Here is a 14,793-nt window from a genome sequence, read left to right as displayed (position 1 = left end):
TTTTGTGATTGTCAGCTGTTTTAATCTGTTGATTAACACTGTGTTTCAGTTGTTGTAACCTATCCTAGGACCTTAGGGGAGAAAGGGCAGGTAATAAATTACAACAACATTGACAACATCTGGAAAGCCACAGGCTCCCCTTGCATGGCAGGAATGAATTCTCAATAGCCTAAGACCCACATTCAGACAATAGTAGCCTATTCATGTTTTATACTCATTGCGCTGAAAAAGCAATGATCTATATTTTTATGTTTTCTCATTCATCTATCTTCCACCTGCTCCAAGCGAGGAAGCCAAGCAAGAAACATTTGTTCCCTCTAGACATCTGAACATTTTATTTGTTTGTGGTGACCAGCAGTGGGGGGTGTCTTTGACAGAATTGTATTTTCTAATAAGCAGATGCCATAGTGAGATCGAGTCTTAGAAAATGGTGGGCATTACCAGACTTTACTCCTTATAAAACAAACCTCATACACATTAGGAAGGATTAAAAAACAAACACAGAATCTGCATGTGTTTATTCCTTACCTGTGACAGGATTAATGGCGAAGAATCTATTATGGTTTTCATTTATGATGTGGAAGGTCAGCTTCCCTTGGGAGCCAGAATCTGGGTCAGTAGCTTCAACCTGAAGGATGGAGGTGTTGGCTGGGGAATTTTCCATGACAGAGGCATAAAAGATTGGTCTCGACATCTGAGGTGGATTGTCATTTACGTCAGTGACTTCAATGTAAATGTCAACCACAGAAGACAGAGGGACTGATCCTCTATCAACAGCTAGCACCGTCAACCAATAATGACTGTTGGATTCTCTGTCTAGTGGACCTGTGGTAAAGATTGTACCTAAGAGAAATAAAAAAAGGGGGGGATATATGGATTCCACAATTAGAAATATATATATATATATGTATATAATAATCCCTTTCAAAAATTAAAGTGGATTTCTTACTCCGAAGCCCTTTAAAGACAAAGTAGCCCACGCTTCCTCAACCTTGGCCCTCCAGATGTTTTGAGACTACATTTCCCATCATCCCTGACCACTGGTCCTGCTAGCTAGGGATCATGGGAGTTGTAGGCCAAAAACATCTGGAGGGCCGAGGTTGAGGAAGTCTTATAAACACAGATAATACTAGCATTTTTTAAAAAAAAATATGCTGGCAAATGAAAATTTCAGGCCAAACAACCCATGCCATTTAAGCCATTCTTTCTATCTTGTCTAGTGTCCTATTATTATTATTATTATTATTATTATTATTATTATTATTATTACCTGTGTCCTTTTCAATATCAAAGACAGCCAAGCCTGTTCCCTCTCTGATGAAATACTGGATTTCTCCATCTTTCCCTTTATCGCTGTCTTGCGCTATCACTGTCATCACCGATGTCCCCTCTGGTCTGTTTTCCTTCACCGACCCTTCATACACGAAAGAGGCAAAGCGAGGCGGGTGCAAGTTTTCATTGACGTCCAGAACATCAATCTCAATATGACAGAGGGAAGAAAGAGACAGGGGCATCCCAGCATCGCTGATTCTCACAGTTAGATTGTAAGAGTCCCTTTTCTCATAGTCCAGCTCTTTTTCCAAGATCAGGGCCCCTGTAAACTCATTCAGGTGAAACATATCCTCATCATCTCTGAACAGGCTATATTTCAGCTCTCCTCCAGATGCAATATCTGGATCAAAGGCTTCTAGGAACAGCAATGTTGTCCCAAGGGGCAGGTCCTCAGGAACCTTCACCTTATTCAAGGCTGGGATGCAGCGTGGAGAATTGTCATTTACATCTTCCAAAGAAATAACCAGATCAGCCACTGCAAAGAGCTGCTGGCCTGTTAGTGGCTGGTCTCTGGCTTCAACTTTTAATATGTAATGAGGACACGATTCTCTGTCAAGGGGAACAGTCACTGCTACTTCACCAGTGATGCTATTGATGTCAAATTTATCAGAAGGTGCCAGAAAGGAATATTTCACTCTCCCGTTGTCATTTGTATCCGCATCATCGGCTTTCACCACGGTGATGGTTGTGCCTATTTCTACATCCTCTGGTATAGTAACCGAGTATGTATGTTGCGAAAATTTAGGAGCGTTATCATTTGTATCCAGAATGTTTACCGCTAGCAACTTCCAGGAAGACTTCTGAGGAATGCCAAGGTCGTACACTGTAATGTTAAGAACGTAGAAACTTGTTCTTTCATGGTCCAAAGGAGAGGAGACCAGGAGGAGACCCGTTTCTGTGTCAATGTAAAAGCGGCCATCCTCATTCCCAGAAGATATTACATAGACCATCTTTCCATTAAAGCCGGTATCACTGTCTACAGCTCTCAGCTGTGCAATGGTTGAGTTGACTGGGATTGTCTCCATTATATCAATAGATCTTGGGAAGGCATCATCGAACTGTGGCGCATGATGGTTTATAAGATGCACATTCAAGGAGGAATCTTCATCTGGTTTTTGCTCTGGAGACTGGGATTCAATAGAGTGGATCATGCTCTTAGTTAGTTCCTTAAGGACCCCAGTATCCTCACACTGAATGTCTACTTGGGTATCCTGGTAGACCACAGTGATATTTACATAGGTTGGGAAAGCAGAGTTTTCTCCATCTGTGGCTGTGATTTTTAAAGAGTAGGACGTTGCTAGTTTATCATGGAGATCTCTTAGAGGAGCTCTAAGAGAAATCACCCCAGACACAGGATCCAGTTCAAAAAGCTGCCTCTCATTGCCAGACATGATTTCATATTTGATGGGCTGAAGCTCGTCATTATCAATGGCTGACACTGTGATCACAGAGTGGCCAACAGGTAAGTCCCATGGAATACTTGCATTGCAGTTAATCTTCTCAAATGCTGGTGCATTATCATTCATGTTATTCATTCTGAGGGAAACAAAAACCTCGGTCTGAAGGCGAAAAGGAGACCCCGAGTCTGATGCCCAGACACGCAAATGGTACAACCTCTGCATTAGCTCATAATCCATTAACTTGGAGATGGAGATGACACCTGAAAATGGGTCAATGGCAAATGGAACAGCTCTCTGGTTGGCTATGGTATATGTGATGAAACCGTTCTCCCCAGAGTCACTATCTGTAGCCTTCACAGACAGGATGCTGGTGCCCAGAGGCAGATTTTCATCAAAGCTGCCGTGGTACGATGGTTGGTTGAAGCTTGGAGCATGGTTGTTGCAATCAATAATACTAACCAAGACAGTGGCAGAGACCTCACTGTAACTTGTTGTAACTTTGAGTTCAAAATGGGACTGTTCCTGGAAATCTATTAGTTTGTCTGTAGTTATCAGGCCAGTCTGAGGGTTGATTTTAAAGCTTGTGCTACCAGAACTGGGTTTCAGAATGTATTTTAGATTTGGGAGAACTGGACTAATCTGAACCATTGCAACATGACTGCCAGGAGGTGCAAATTCACTGAGCTGGACATGATACAGATCTTTTTCAAATCTTGCAGAGGCGTATTTGGAAGGTGGTATTCGAATAACTACAATCTGAGAAAGAAGAGGTGGCTTGTTTTTGTCTTTAGCCTGTAGGCTGAGATTAAAACCATGTGGGTTATCGTTCCAATTGATCTCTCTGGCTGACACTATCATGAACTCATTACTTCCCACATAGGATCTAATGGATTTGAAGTGCCTCCTTGGATCTCCAGCCACAATGTCAACTGAATCTACCCCAGCTCCTGATCCATCTACTTCCACACTCAACGTAGCATAAAGGAGATCCTCAGGCGAATTGGATGGCCTCACCATCACTGATGTTATAATGGGGGGTTTCTTGATAGATGGCTCCACCTGGATTGTAAGACTGGCCACGTTTCCAAAGCCACTTCCTTCAGAGATCTTCTTCATTCTGTCCACAGCCAGAACCTTTAACTGGTGCTTCCCCCTGTGGGTGGAGTTCAGTTTCACAGCAGTCATAATTACCCCACTGGTGGGGTGAATGGAAAATAGTGGTGACCTGGTACTAAATGCATAATAGAACTCTGCATTCTGACCAACATCAGCATCTGTGGCACTGACTGCACCAATGGAAGTTTTCAGGGGTATATCTTCTTGGATGGTGACTTTATAAGAGGGTGGTGAGAACAGAGGCTTCAGGTCATTTCTGTCAAGGATGTGGATCAGTACTTTGGCCCAAGCCTCATAGGCAAATGTTTTCTCCAAGGCTTGGATTATTAACACGTACTTGTCTTTGAACTCCCTGTTCGGCCGCTCGGTATTACCACTTTTAGTCCTGATCCTCAAAAAGCAGAAATCTCCCACAATATGCTCCTCAGTTTTAAACAGGCCACTCGTGTCCCCAGAAGCAATCTTGTATCTGATGTCCCATGCTGGGTCCGTGATGTAAATGCCCATTTTGACATAGCTCTCCACATAGGTTTTGGGAGGGGAATTTTCATAGACTGTTGTGTTATAAAGGGGATAAGTAAAGTGCAACAGGGAAGCATTGCCTTTTTCTGAATTCCCTTCACAAGCCAGAAAAGATGTCAGGCACAGTGCAACAGTCACGGCGAGCCTCCTTGTTCTGATTTCCATTGCAGGCCCTAAAGGAAGGAAAACAAGAACAGTGAGGAGGCGGAATTGCCAAAGGGAAAACAAGGTACAGAAAAAAATAATACAGAGCCTAAGCTAAATGCAGTGGTGACCAGCAGGATGTGGTTGGGCTGTGCTGTTTAGCTGACTTCCTGCCAGTTACTGAGAGGGAGACAGGCAAGGCAGCTGGGAGGTCAGTGTGGTGTGGGTGCAGTGGCGGAAGCATCAGATTGGCTTTCCCCCTGCACCGCTCCAACCACCTCACTGCCTCACCCATCTCCCTCTCATTTCACTCCTCCTATACCCTGGTCACATTTCTGTCTCTCCTGTGTCAGAACCTAGCTTTTTATTATTATTATTTAATCATTTTTTTGATACAAACAACAACCGCAAAAGACACATACAACAAAAACCATAATAACAATAACAACACAATTTGACAATTCAGATTTGAATACCTATGACTACACCTTTTAAAACAATATTTTCCCACCTCTCTCTCTCCTCCCCCTACTTCCCACCACTATCCGCCTTATCACTTAAATATTTGTTCCAGATTTCTTCATATTTATCCATTCTTATCTTGCGTTGACATGCAATTTGTTCGTATGTAGCTAATCTGTCCATATTATCAATCCATGTGCTCAATGGAATCTTTTTGGGGCTCTTCCAATTCATCAAAACAAGTTTTTTTGCTTCTAATATAGCACGGTACATCCATTTTTTTGACCCCTTGAAATCTCCAATGTTTCCAAAATATAATTTAGAATTAAATTCAATTCCCCTAAATAACCATTTTTTTTATTACTCTTGCTATAAATATCCTCACCTTGCACCAAAATGATCTTATCATCGGGCAGTTAATCATCATATGTACTAGGTTCGCATTTTTACTCCCACATCTCCAGCAGATGTCTGCACTTGGTGTCAGAACCTAGCTGCCCTCTTTCCCTCCTTAACACATGTTACAGATAGGTAGCCGTGTTGGTCTGCCATAGTCAAAACAAAAAAATTTTTTTCTTTCCAGTAGCACCTTAAAGACCAACTAAGTTAGTTCTTGGTATGAGCTTTCGTGTGCATGCACACTTCGTCAGATGGTATCTGACGAAGTGTGCATGCACACGAAAGCTCATACCAAGAACTAACTTAGTTGGTCTTTAAGGTCTTTAAGGTGCTACTGGAAAGAAAATTTTTTTTTTGTTTTTTCCTTAACACATGGCATGCTTTATGGCTGGTCTCTTCAGTTACACATCATTTTGTTAGTGCTATTACGGATATCACAGAGGAAAGGGCTTAAGGCTAATCATAATACTGAAAATATTTTTGCAAAAAGACAGGTGAATGCTTTTTAAAATTTGCATTCAGGGATGAAAAGAGAGAATATTTACATACATTTTGGGTTAATTATAGCTGCCTATATCTACCCTGGATATCCCGGGAGATCTCTATCAGGTGCTGCTCCTTCCTGTTTTAAATTAAAAATCAATGATCAAGTACCTGCCAGATGTTTGGCACTATCCTGCCTTAAACAAGGCAGACTTGTTCGTCCAGACACTTTTTCAAGATCCAACATCCAAAAATAGTTTGCTTTTCACTTTAAGTCAAACGTACGGTGCACATAGCCATAGCCTCAGTTTGTAACTGTGCTGGCTATGTGTGTATGAGTTTCACTTGTGGAGATGCTTTATTAAACTAGATACAGCGGTACCTTGGTTGTTGAATTTAATCCATTCCATGGGCAAACTGGCCAAATACACAGATTGTCTTTGCGTATGCACCTGCATAGCCCCAGCCTCACCCTGTCTCATCCCAATCTTCTAACTACTTAGGCTGCTATAGGATATAGAATTGGGCTGGGGAGGGAGGGAATACACATATTTTGCCAACCAAAATGTCACAAAATTGCATGCAGTTCTACAAAACTCTTTTATCAGACTAGATGGTAACAAAGCAGCAGCAACAACAGGGATACACACACACACACACACACACACACACACACACGCGCAAAACACACACAGTGTATCTTGTAGTGAAGTCATTTGTCTCCATTTTGTAAGAGGCCAAAGGTGAGGTCAGGAAGGAGGCAACAGTCAAGCAAATGAGGTCTATTTGGTTGCCATTCAGGTTGTACTAGGGAGCAGAAACACACAATGGCTGTTGCCTTATCTAGGCAAATGCCCAAACAAGTCGCAATCCAGGTCTGTCCTCCATCCTTAGACAAAATACACAGGTTCCTTTGTAGGTGGGCAACGAGTAAACAGAAGAAACGAAGGAAGGCATAGATTTTAGGTGGAGTGCTATAACCCCCCCCAAAAAAAACCCCAATCGAAGCCTGATTGAGTAGCTTTACCTAACAGTTGGAGGGAATATAGATGCTTGAGATGTCAGGTATTGATCGTCAAATTGACGATCTCTCTTGGGAGGTTGTGGACTCTCCTTCCTTGGAGGTTTTTAAGCAGAGGTTGGATGGCCATCTGTCATGGATGCTTTAGCTGTGATTCCTGCATTGCAAGGGGTTGGACTTGATGACCCTTGGCGGTCCCTTCCAACTCTACAATTCTATGAAATTTATTTGATAGAAACCAATGGTCAGCAGAAAAATACAAACAGCAATGAAGTACATTTTTGAATTCATGGCCCCTAGCATGCAGGACTCCTTTTGACATTTTGTCTAATGCTTTGGGCTGCTTAGGGAAACATAGAAGCTTTATATGTAGTGTATCTATTTCTATCAACAAATAGCAGATTTGCTCCCTATACTGTTATAAAGGAAATTCTTTGGGAATTCTACCCCGGGAGAATAATACATGAATACATTGCAAGGAGCATAATGAAATATTTTTTTCCACCTCTCCCTGGATGCAGATAAACAGGCATTCTGGCATATGTCCCATCCAAATATGCTGTGGGCATAATTTGAAATCTCAAAGCTGTAAATGCCTCCCTCAGCATGTCAACCAATTGCTAAAAAAAAAAAAAAAAAAAAGCAATCTGGAAGACCATAATCTGTTTTCTCAGAATGATAAAATGGTGAGAACTGCATAGTTTGGAGATGACATCTAGCTAATAGAACCTCCCACACTTTAACTTAATTTATAATGCACTGTTTTTCAGCTATAGGAGTAGCAAACTTGGGGGCATTAACAACCAGTCCATATTGGATTATGAGGGTTTTCACACTTGTACAGCTCTATTAGGGACACGGGTAGCACTGTGGTCTAAACCACTGAGCCTGGGGCTTGCTGATCGGAAGGTCAGCGGTTTGAATCCCTGTGATGGGGTGAGCTGCCGTTGCTCTGTCCCTGCTCCTGCCAAACTAGCAGTTCAAAAGCACGTCAAAGTGCAAGTAGATAAATAGGTACTGCTCTGGCGGGAAGGTAAATGGCATTTCCGTGCACTGCTCTGGCTCACCAGAAGCGGCTTAGTCATGCTGGCCACATGACCCGGAAGCTGTACACCGGCTCCCTCGGCCAATAAAGCTAGATGAGCACCACAACCCCAGAGTCGTCCTCGACTGGACCTAATGGTCAGGGGTCCCTTTATTAGAAATTTGCTCCAAATGACATGCTTTTGGGGCGACAGTGTCTGGTATATTCTGCTGTTTCAACCAATACAGAAGCAAAGCAGTATGATCTGTGGCCTGCCAGCTACTGAAAGAAGGGTTCACTTCCCCTCAAAGATGCTTGCCAACCCATATGCTGAGCAAATAATTTGAGAGAGACAAGTGCTCTTAGAGAAAAATGACAGGTTTGGGCTCTGAGAACAAAAGGACGGACACACACACACACACACACACACACACACACACACACACACACTGACTGCTTATTCTAAGCCAGAGAGCCATGATTTTAACAGTGCGGTTCATGTCACAACTTTAACAGGGTTGAAGAGTCAGGGAGCATGCAGGAACTTGTTTCTCTTTCTCTTGGTTCCTCATCTGCTGATCCTAGAAAGAAGCCATGCAAATGCTGGTGCCCTCAAGTCCTGTGAAGCAGGAAGGATTTCATGTCTCATACAGTAAACAAAATGAGCAGAGGCTTCATATGATATCAAAAGGGACGGGTCCTGCTGTGGAAGTTTAGGTAGTCAAAATTGGCGTCAGGGCTTCTGGTCTTTCACAGGTGGTCTCCTTGCCCAGCAGTGGCCAGCTGGTGACAGCATGAATGCAGCGCACTGATGTGATTGGTGGGTATTCACTGATTTTGCAGTTCTATATTGTTGTGATCGATTCATTGTATTTACTGTAATGTTGTTCAATGCTTTTGGTGGGGCTTGGGCCAAAAAGCAGTATATCAACCAATCTGTTTGTTACAGCCAATGACCACTATGCAAAAAGCAGTAATATAAACAAACCATACCACAACATGCCCTAACATTTCACAAGTCATGTGAACCAGCTTGTCATGTGCCAAGGCTCTAGACCACGGGTGTCCAAACTTTTTTCAAAGAGGGCCAGATTTGATGAAGTGAACATGTGTGAGGGCCGACCAAAGTGGTTGAGCTTTTAATCCACAGGGGGTGGATTAAATCGGTGGGTCAGATTAGGCCCCCGAAACAAACTTTGGACATGCCTGCTCTACACCACCTGTGAGCAAATAAGTTCTCTGAAGGCAGTTGGGGCTGTGCCCACACCATACAGATAAGGCATATTTAAAGCACACCCCCACCAAGAATCCTGGGAATTGTAGTTTGTGAAGGGTGCTATGAATTATAGCTCTGTGAGGGGTAACCACAGTTCCCAGGATTCTTTGGGAGGAGGAAAGGAATGTGTTTTGAATGTATAGGGTGAATGCCACACCTTTTGGGATAAAAAATAAAGGTGCCAATCAAGCAAATCTTGATAAAAGTGGGTGCCTTGGACCTCACTCAGTGCAGCTGTTTTAACAATGGTGTGACTTTTTCTCGGCCATCAGTAATCAGGCTACTGAATTTTGCACTAGATGGAGCTTCCAAATCAGACACGCATAGAGCGCATTACAGCAAACCAGCATCGATGCATGGAGAACATCAGAAGAGCCTGCTGAGTCAGGCCAATGGCCCATCTAGTCCAGCATGCTGTTCTCACAGTGGCCAACCAGATGCCTTTAGGAATCCCGCAAGTGGAGCTTGAGCATAATGGCACTCTGCCCACCTGTGATTCCTGGCAACTGGTATTCAGAGGTACCACTGATGGTGGAGGTAGAACATAGTCATTATGGCTAGCAGCTGTTGAAAAGAAGCAACATAGACTACACCTTCCAAGGACAACATGATGGGGAGATCAACAAAGGAACAGAGGAAAGTTTTTTATACTGAGCCACATTATTGGTCCATTGAGCTCCATATTTACACTGACTGCCGGCAGCAGCTCTCCAGGATTTTAGACAGGGGACAGTCCCAGCCCTACCTGGTGATGCCAGAGATTAAGCAACTGGGGACTTTCTGCTTGCAAAACTGTTACTCGGATGCGGGTGGCGCTGTGGTCTAAACCACTGAGCCTCTTTGGCTTCCCGATTGGAAGGTCAGTGGTTCGAATCCCCATGATGGGGTGAGCTCCCATTGCTCTGTCTCAGCTCCTGCCAACCTAGCAGTTCTAAAGCATGCCATTGTGAGTAGATAAATAGGTACACACTGCGGTGGGAAGGCAAACGGCATTTCCGTGCGCTCTGGCTTACATCAAGGTGTTCCATTGTGCCAGAAGTGGTTTAGTCATGCTGGCCACATGACCCAGAAAGCTGTCTGTGCACAAACGTCGACTCCCTCGGCCTGAAAGTGAGATGGGCGCCGCAACCCCATAGTTGCCTTTGACCGGACTTAACCATCCAGGGGCCCTTTCCCTTTCCCTTTCCCTTTTTTTCTGCCCTGAACCATGGCCCGAACTAAAAAATGTTTGGGGTCATTTCCTACTGACAGATGTACACTACAATCACTACAAACACTCTGCCTAATACTATCCTTGCTTTATTGAAGCTCAAACCTTGAAGCATGGAATGGACGATTTCACCTGCACAACAACATGAAGGGCTTCATCTTCCACAAAATCCTCTCCATATACAAACACACTTTCCCTACCATATCCACAAATGTCAAAGAACATTTTGCTTTTCTTGGACCCCAATGTATTTTTCAGCTACTGCCAACTATCAAGCTTAATGCAGTTGCATCAAGCCCAACTACAGTGGTACCTTGGGTTACAAACACCCCGGGTTACAGACACTTTGGGTTACAGACTCCACTAACTCGGAAGTAGTACCTCGGGTTAAGAACTTTTCCTCAGGATGAGAACAGAAATCGTGCAGCGGCGCGGCAGCTGGAGGCCCCATTTGCTAAAGTGGTACGTCAGGTTAAGAACAGTTCCAGGTTAAGAACGGACCTCCAGAACAAATTAAGTTCAAACCAGAGGTACCACTGTATTGCCAACTGAGTGGGTCCCACAAGCCCAAGCCCAAACAATAGTTTATGCTGGCATACTTTCCTTGTCCTGCTCCCAGCTTAATGGAGAAGAACATATATAGCTCAGAACAAAAGATCTGAAGCTGCAGTGCCTGCAGTTTGAATAGTAGAAGGGAATTATGGGCTGGGCTGGGGGAATGCCATATAAGCTATGGTGTACTGCAGACATCAGGTGCAATTAATTAATTTTGGGTTCTATAACACACCTTTAAGGTGGGGAAGGGATGCTCAAGGTGTGGTCTGTCTGGTACTTTGCCTCAGAAGCAGCAGCAGATGCCTACAAGGCATCCTGGTGTTTATGAGGGAAACAAATGCACAGAAGTACCTTGTGCTTTCATCTCTGAGGACTTCAAAAAAATTTCTCACTTTGGGACAATGGGTGCCAAAACTTTCTCTAGGAAGTACTCAGATCCATTATTATGAGCTGTTAGCAAGGCATTGTGGGTAGACCACAATCTCCTTCCCTAACTTAATACTGAGAGTGTGGAGGTGGTCTGGCAAGGCTGCAGAGGGCGCTTTTCATGCTCCACATGCTACTTTGTGTGTGTAGGCCATGCAGAAAAAGCATCAATCCATAAGGTACATCCACTACATTGTATTTCGGGAAGACTGCCTGAAGTCGTAAGTGAGTGAAAGTTTAGAGCAGCAAACGTAAAATGGATTCACAAGGGTCTGGTAATGTGAAAATGAATAGATAGTTCATGGCTGGAATCTAGCATATAGCGTAATGACAGCTTCTGCTCAGCTGTGTACTATAAAATGAACAGAAAGCAATGCAGTCTTTGATCACATCAGTGTTAAAGTAGGGAAAATGAGTATTCTTTTATGAAAGCAAGAGATGTACAACTGGCAAACTGTGGACTGGATCCAGCTCCCAAAACAGTTGATTCCTGGCAGGTCTACCAAATTTTAATCAAGGTGTGGTGAAACGATTGCCTACAGATTAACTCCTAAGAAAAACAACTATTTAAGTGGTAAGAGGAAAGAGCCCACAGGGAGTGTGCCTCTCTCTCTCTCTCTCTCTCTCTCTCTCTCTCTCTCTCTCTCTCTCTGGGTTCCTTATCTAATGCCCTAGCAATATGTGCACAACTGTGCACGTCGGAAACTCCTAGAATGATCAGGAACTCAATGCATACAATCCCACTCCACCAAACATACATACATACACGCGTGGAAACAGCTTGAAATACTGTTCATTAAAAACAGTGCTACATGATCATTCGGATTGTGCATTTTTGTTCAACTCCGATTCCTCCTTTAAAGAGACAATGACTATTGGGGAGATGATGTGGAGCAGTTTTGCTACACTGGCACCAAGGTTATACAATATGTATCCTAGCAAGAACTACAAATGCTTAAACTGAAAGGTGTTTTGATTTCATCTCGACTTCTGAAGGATTTGTGTGGTATCCTGTGCTGAATTCTCTGTGGGTCCTCAGAAGAAATATAGGCAGGGGCGAGCCTCACAGTTGAAGGAAGGAAGAGATATTGACTAATATTTGTGTATCCTTTATGTTGCAAGCCCACCTGCCCCGATGAACTGTAATTCCCAGAGCCCCAGCTCTGTCTCTTTTATTTTTAAAATTAAATTTCTAGTATTTGAATAACCTTAGATATGAGGTAAAATGTACCAGCACTATTCTCATCCTTTGTGTTTGTGTGCTCCCCCATCAGTCTTTTACTTTGCCCCCAATACCACCACAAAGCATTCCTGTGGACACCCAGGTATCTTATTTTGTTTCACAAACCCAGGCAACATTAGGGTTGCCATATTTCAAGGAGTAAAATTCCGGACTTTGAGCTTTTTGCTTTTTTTTTTAAGGAATTACCCAGAAAAAGGCATTTCCTGCTTCTGTCGGTAAAATCCTGGACATGTTGCTGATTTCCTGATATTCCCCCGTATGCTATTTTCACCGCTTTAATCCCCAGCAATGTAGACATGGGCATCTACCCACGATGATGAGCTTCAATTCAAGAATTTTCAGAGCAGGATTCTGGGATCTATCAGAAGACCCATATTGGCTCCACCTTCCAGACTTTCCGAAGGTTGTCTGAAGACCTTCGCAGCTCAAGTAGGCAGGAAAGAAGGAGGCTCGGAGGCTGCCAAAACAAAGGAACCGGTTTGCAAAGGCTTGCTAGTCATCTGCAGATGCTGGGGCCAGGCAAGGTGCTGATGTTTGATACAGTAACTGGTGAGAAAAAGCAGAGGAACAGAGGTGTGCCCAAGACAGAAGCGGGGAGCCTCAGGCAGGTGTGCCTGCTATACTGTGTTATGACTGGCTGGACGGAGAGAGGGGTGGGGTTTTGCTTTGTGGCCATACTAGAACCAGCATTACTAATCTCCCCACTTTGTCCTTGCTATTTGCTCTGGTGGTTTGGGAATCCTCCTTGTAATAATAAATTGGTAAGAAGAAGAAGAAGAAACACCAGCTACACAGGTGGTTCCGTGTTAAGTGCTGGTAGGTAAGCACCAAGAGATATCTGCCAAATGACTCATGATCCTCACTAAAGGTTTCAGGTTCTTAAATATAAGTACACTTCCCAAGCACCTCATTATGTTTTTAATTAATTCAGCATTTTAACTGAGCAGCCATCTTGGTGAGCTTAAATTAAAATCCCATTTGACTCTACATTTATAAGTCTGGCTACGACATATTCAAATGAAGAGGCTGGCACAAGGGTGAGGTTCTGGAGAGGAATTTCTTTGAAATGTGGGAAATATTACTGGCGACCAATAATTATATATTGTGCTCAGGGACTAATTCATCCATCTGGAGTTTAATGAATGCGCGCGCGCACACACACACACACACACTATTTATTTTCTTGATAATGTAAAAATATGTTGGCCTTTGATTCTTTGAGACCTGCAGCAGCAGCAGCAGCAATGAGGACACTGGCAATGCTCTCTATTTGGGTGTCTTCTATTAAAAATGAAAACAAAATGGCTGCAGAACCTGTCCCAAAACAATACTGGGGAGTTATCCCATACAAACCCCAGTAAAAGAAACTGGAACATCGCAAGAGCACTACCAACCTTTTTGCACTGCTTGCAGGTATAATGAGGACGGGTGATACTAAAGGTACCCCATTCCCTCTGCTGCCCTGGTTTCTACTTCTGCTTCTCTTATGCCATCCATGAAATTGTGAAAGGGAGGGAAAGGAAGTTATATTATTACTACTGCAACTGTTGCTGCTAGAAGTATAAGTGCCTAAAATTAACTAAGTGCTGTCATTGAATTAAAAACAAGGCAGCTCCTGGTCCACGTGCTTACAATCTAAAAAATTCAGCACACAGGAAGAAAAAAGGGATGCTGGCAAATAAGAAAATAAACTCCAGAAAAATAATTATTTATGTAAGAGGATTGAACTGATAAGACTGAAGTTCTGTGGAACTGTCTTTGGACCTGTTCATTTAAATGGGGTGTAGTTTGACGCAATGCACACTTCATATGAACTGCTAGACCATTTATATTATAGTTGCTTCAAAGGAAGGAACAGTGATGTGTGCAGAGTAAATTCATTCTTGATCACCTGTAAGTCCTTATAAACGCCATCTCCAACTCCTCGAAAGATTCCATCAACAATGTCTCCGAAAATTTGTACACATCACTTGGGAAGACAGGCAAACTAATACCAGTGTACTGGAAGAAGCAAAGATCACCAGTGTTGAAGCAATGATTCTTCAACATCAACTTCGTTGGACTGGTCATGTTGTGCGGATGCCTGATGATCGTCTTCCAAAGTAACTACTCTATTACGAACTTAAAAATGGAATGCGTAATGCTGGTGGTCAACAAAAGAGGTTTAAAGACTGTCTCAA

The 14,793-nt window shown here is 43.2% G+C and overlaps 1 protein-coding gene across 2 annotated transcripts in view; it reads right to left on the bottom strand.

Moving 5' to 3' along the window:
- The window catches only part of FAT2 (FAT atypical cadherin 2), a 104,544-nt gene that overhangs the window by 67,479 nt on the left and 22,272 nt on the right, over nucleotides 1–14,793 (bottom strand). For both annotated transcript variants that reach the window (XM_083603753.1, XM_083603754.1), the window contains exons 2-3: nucleotides 1,271–4,543; nucleotides 529–843 (exon numbers count right to left, since the gene is read on the bottom strand). In XM_083603753.1, the coding sequence (XP_083459879.1) occupies nucleotides 529–843; nucleotides 1,271–4,535 (3,580 nt within the window). In that variant the 5' untranslated portion in view covers nucleotides 4,536–4,543. The remainder of the gene's footprint in view (nucleotides 1–528; nucleotides 844–1,270; nucleotides 4,544–14,793) is intronic.

Source organism: Podarcis filfolensis, assembly GCF_964270895.1.
Source record: "Podarcis filfolensis genome assembly, chromosome: 2".
In the NCBI taxonomy this organism is placed as follows: Eukaryota; Metazoa; Chordata; class Lepidosauria; order Squamata; family Lacertidae; genus Podarcis; species Podarcis filfolensis.
This window is presented reverse-complemented; position numbering and strand designations above follow the sequence as displayed.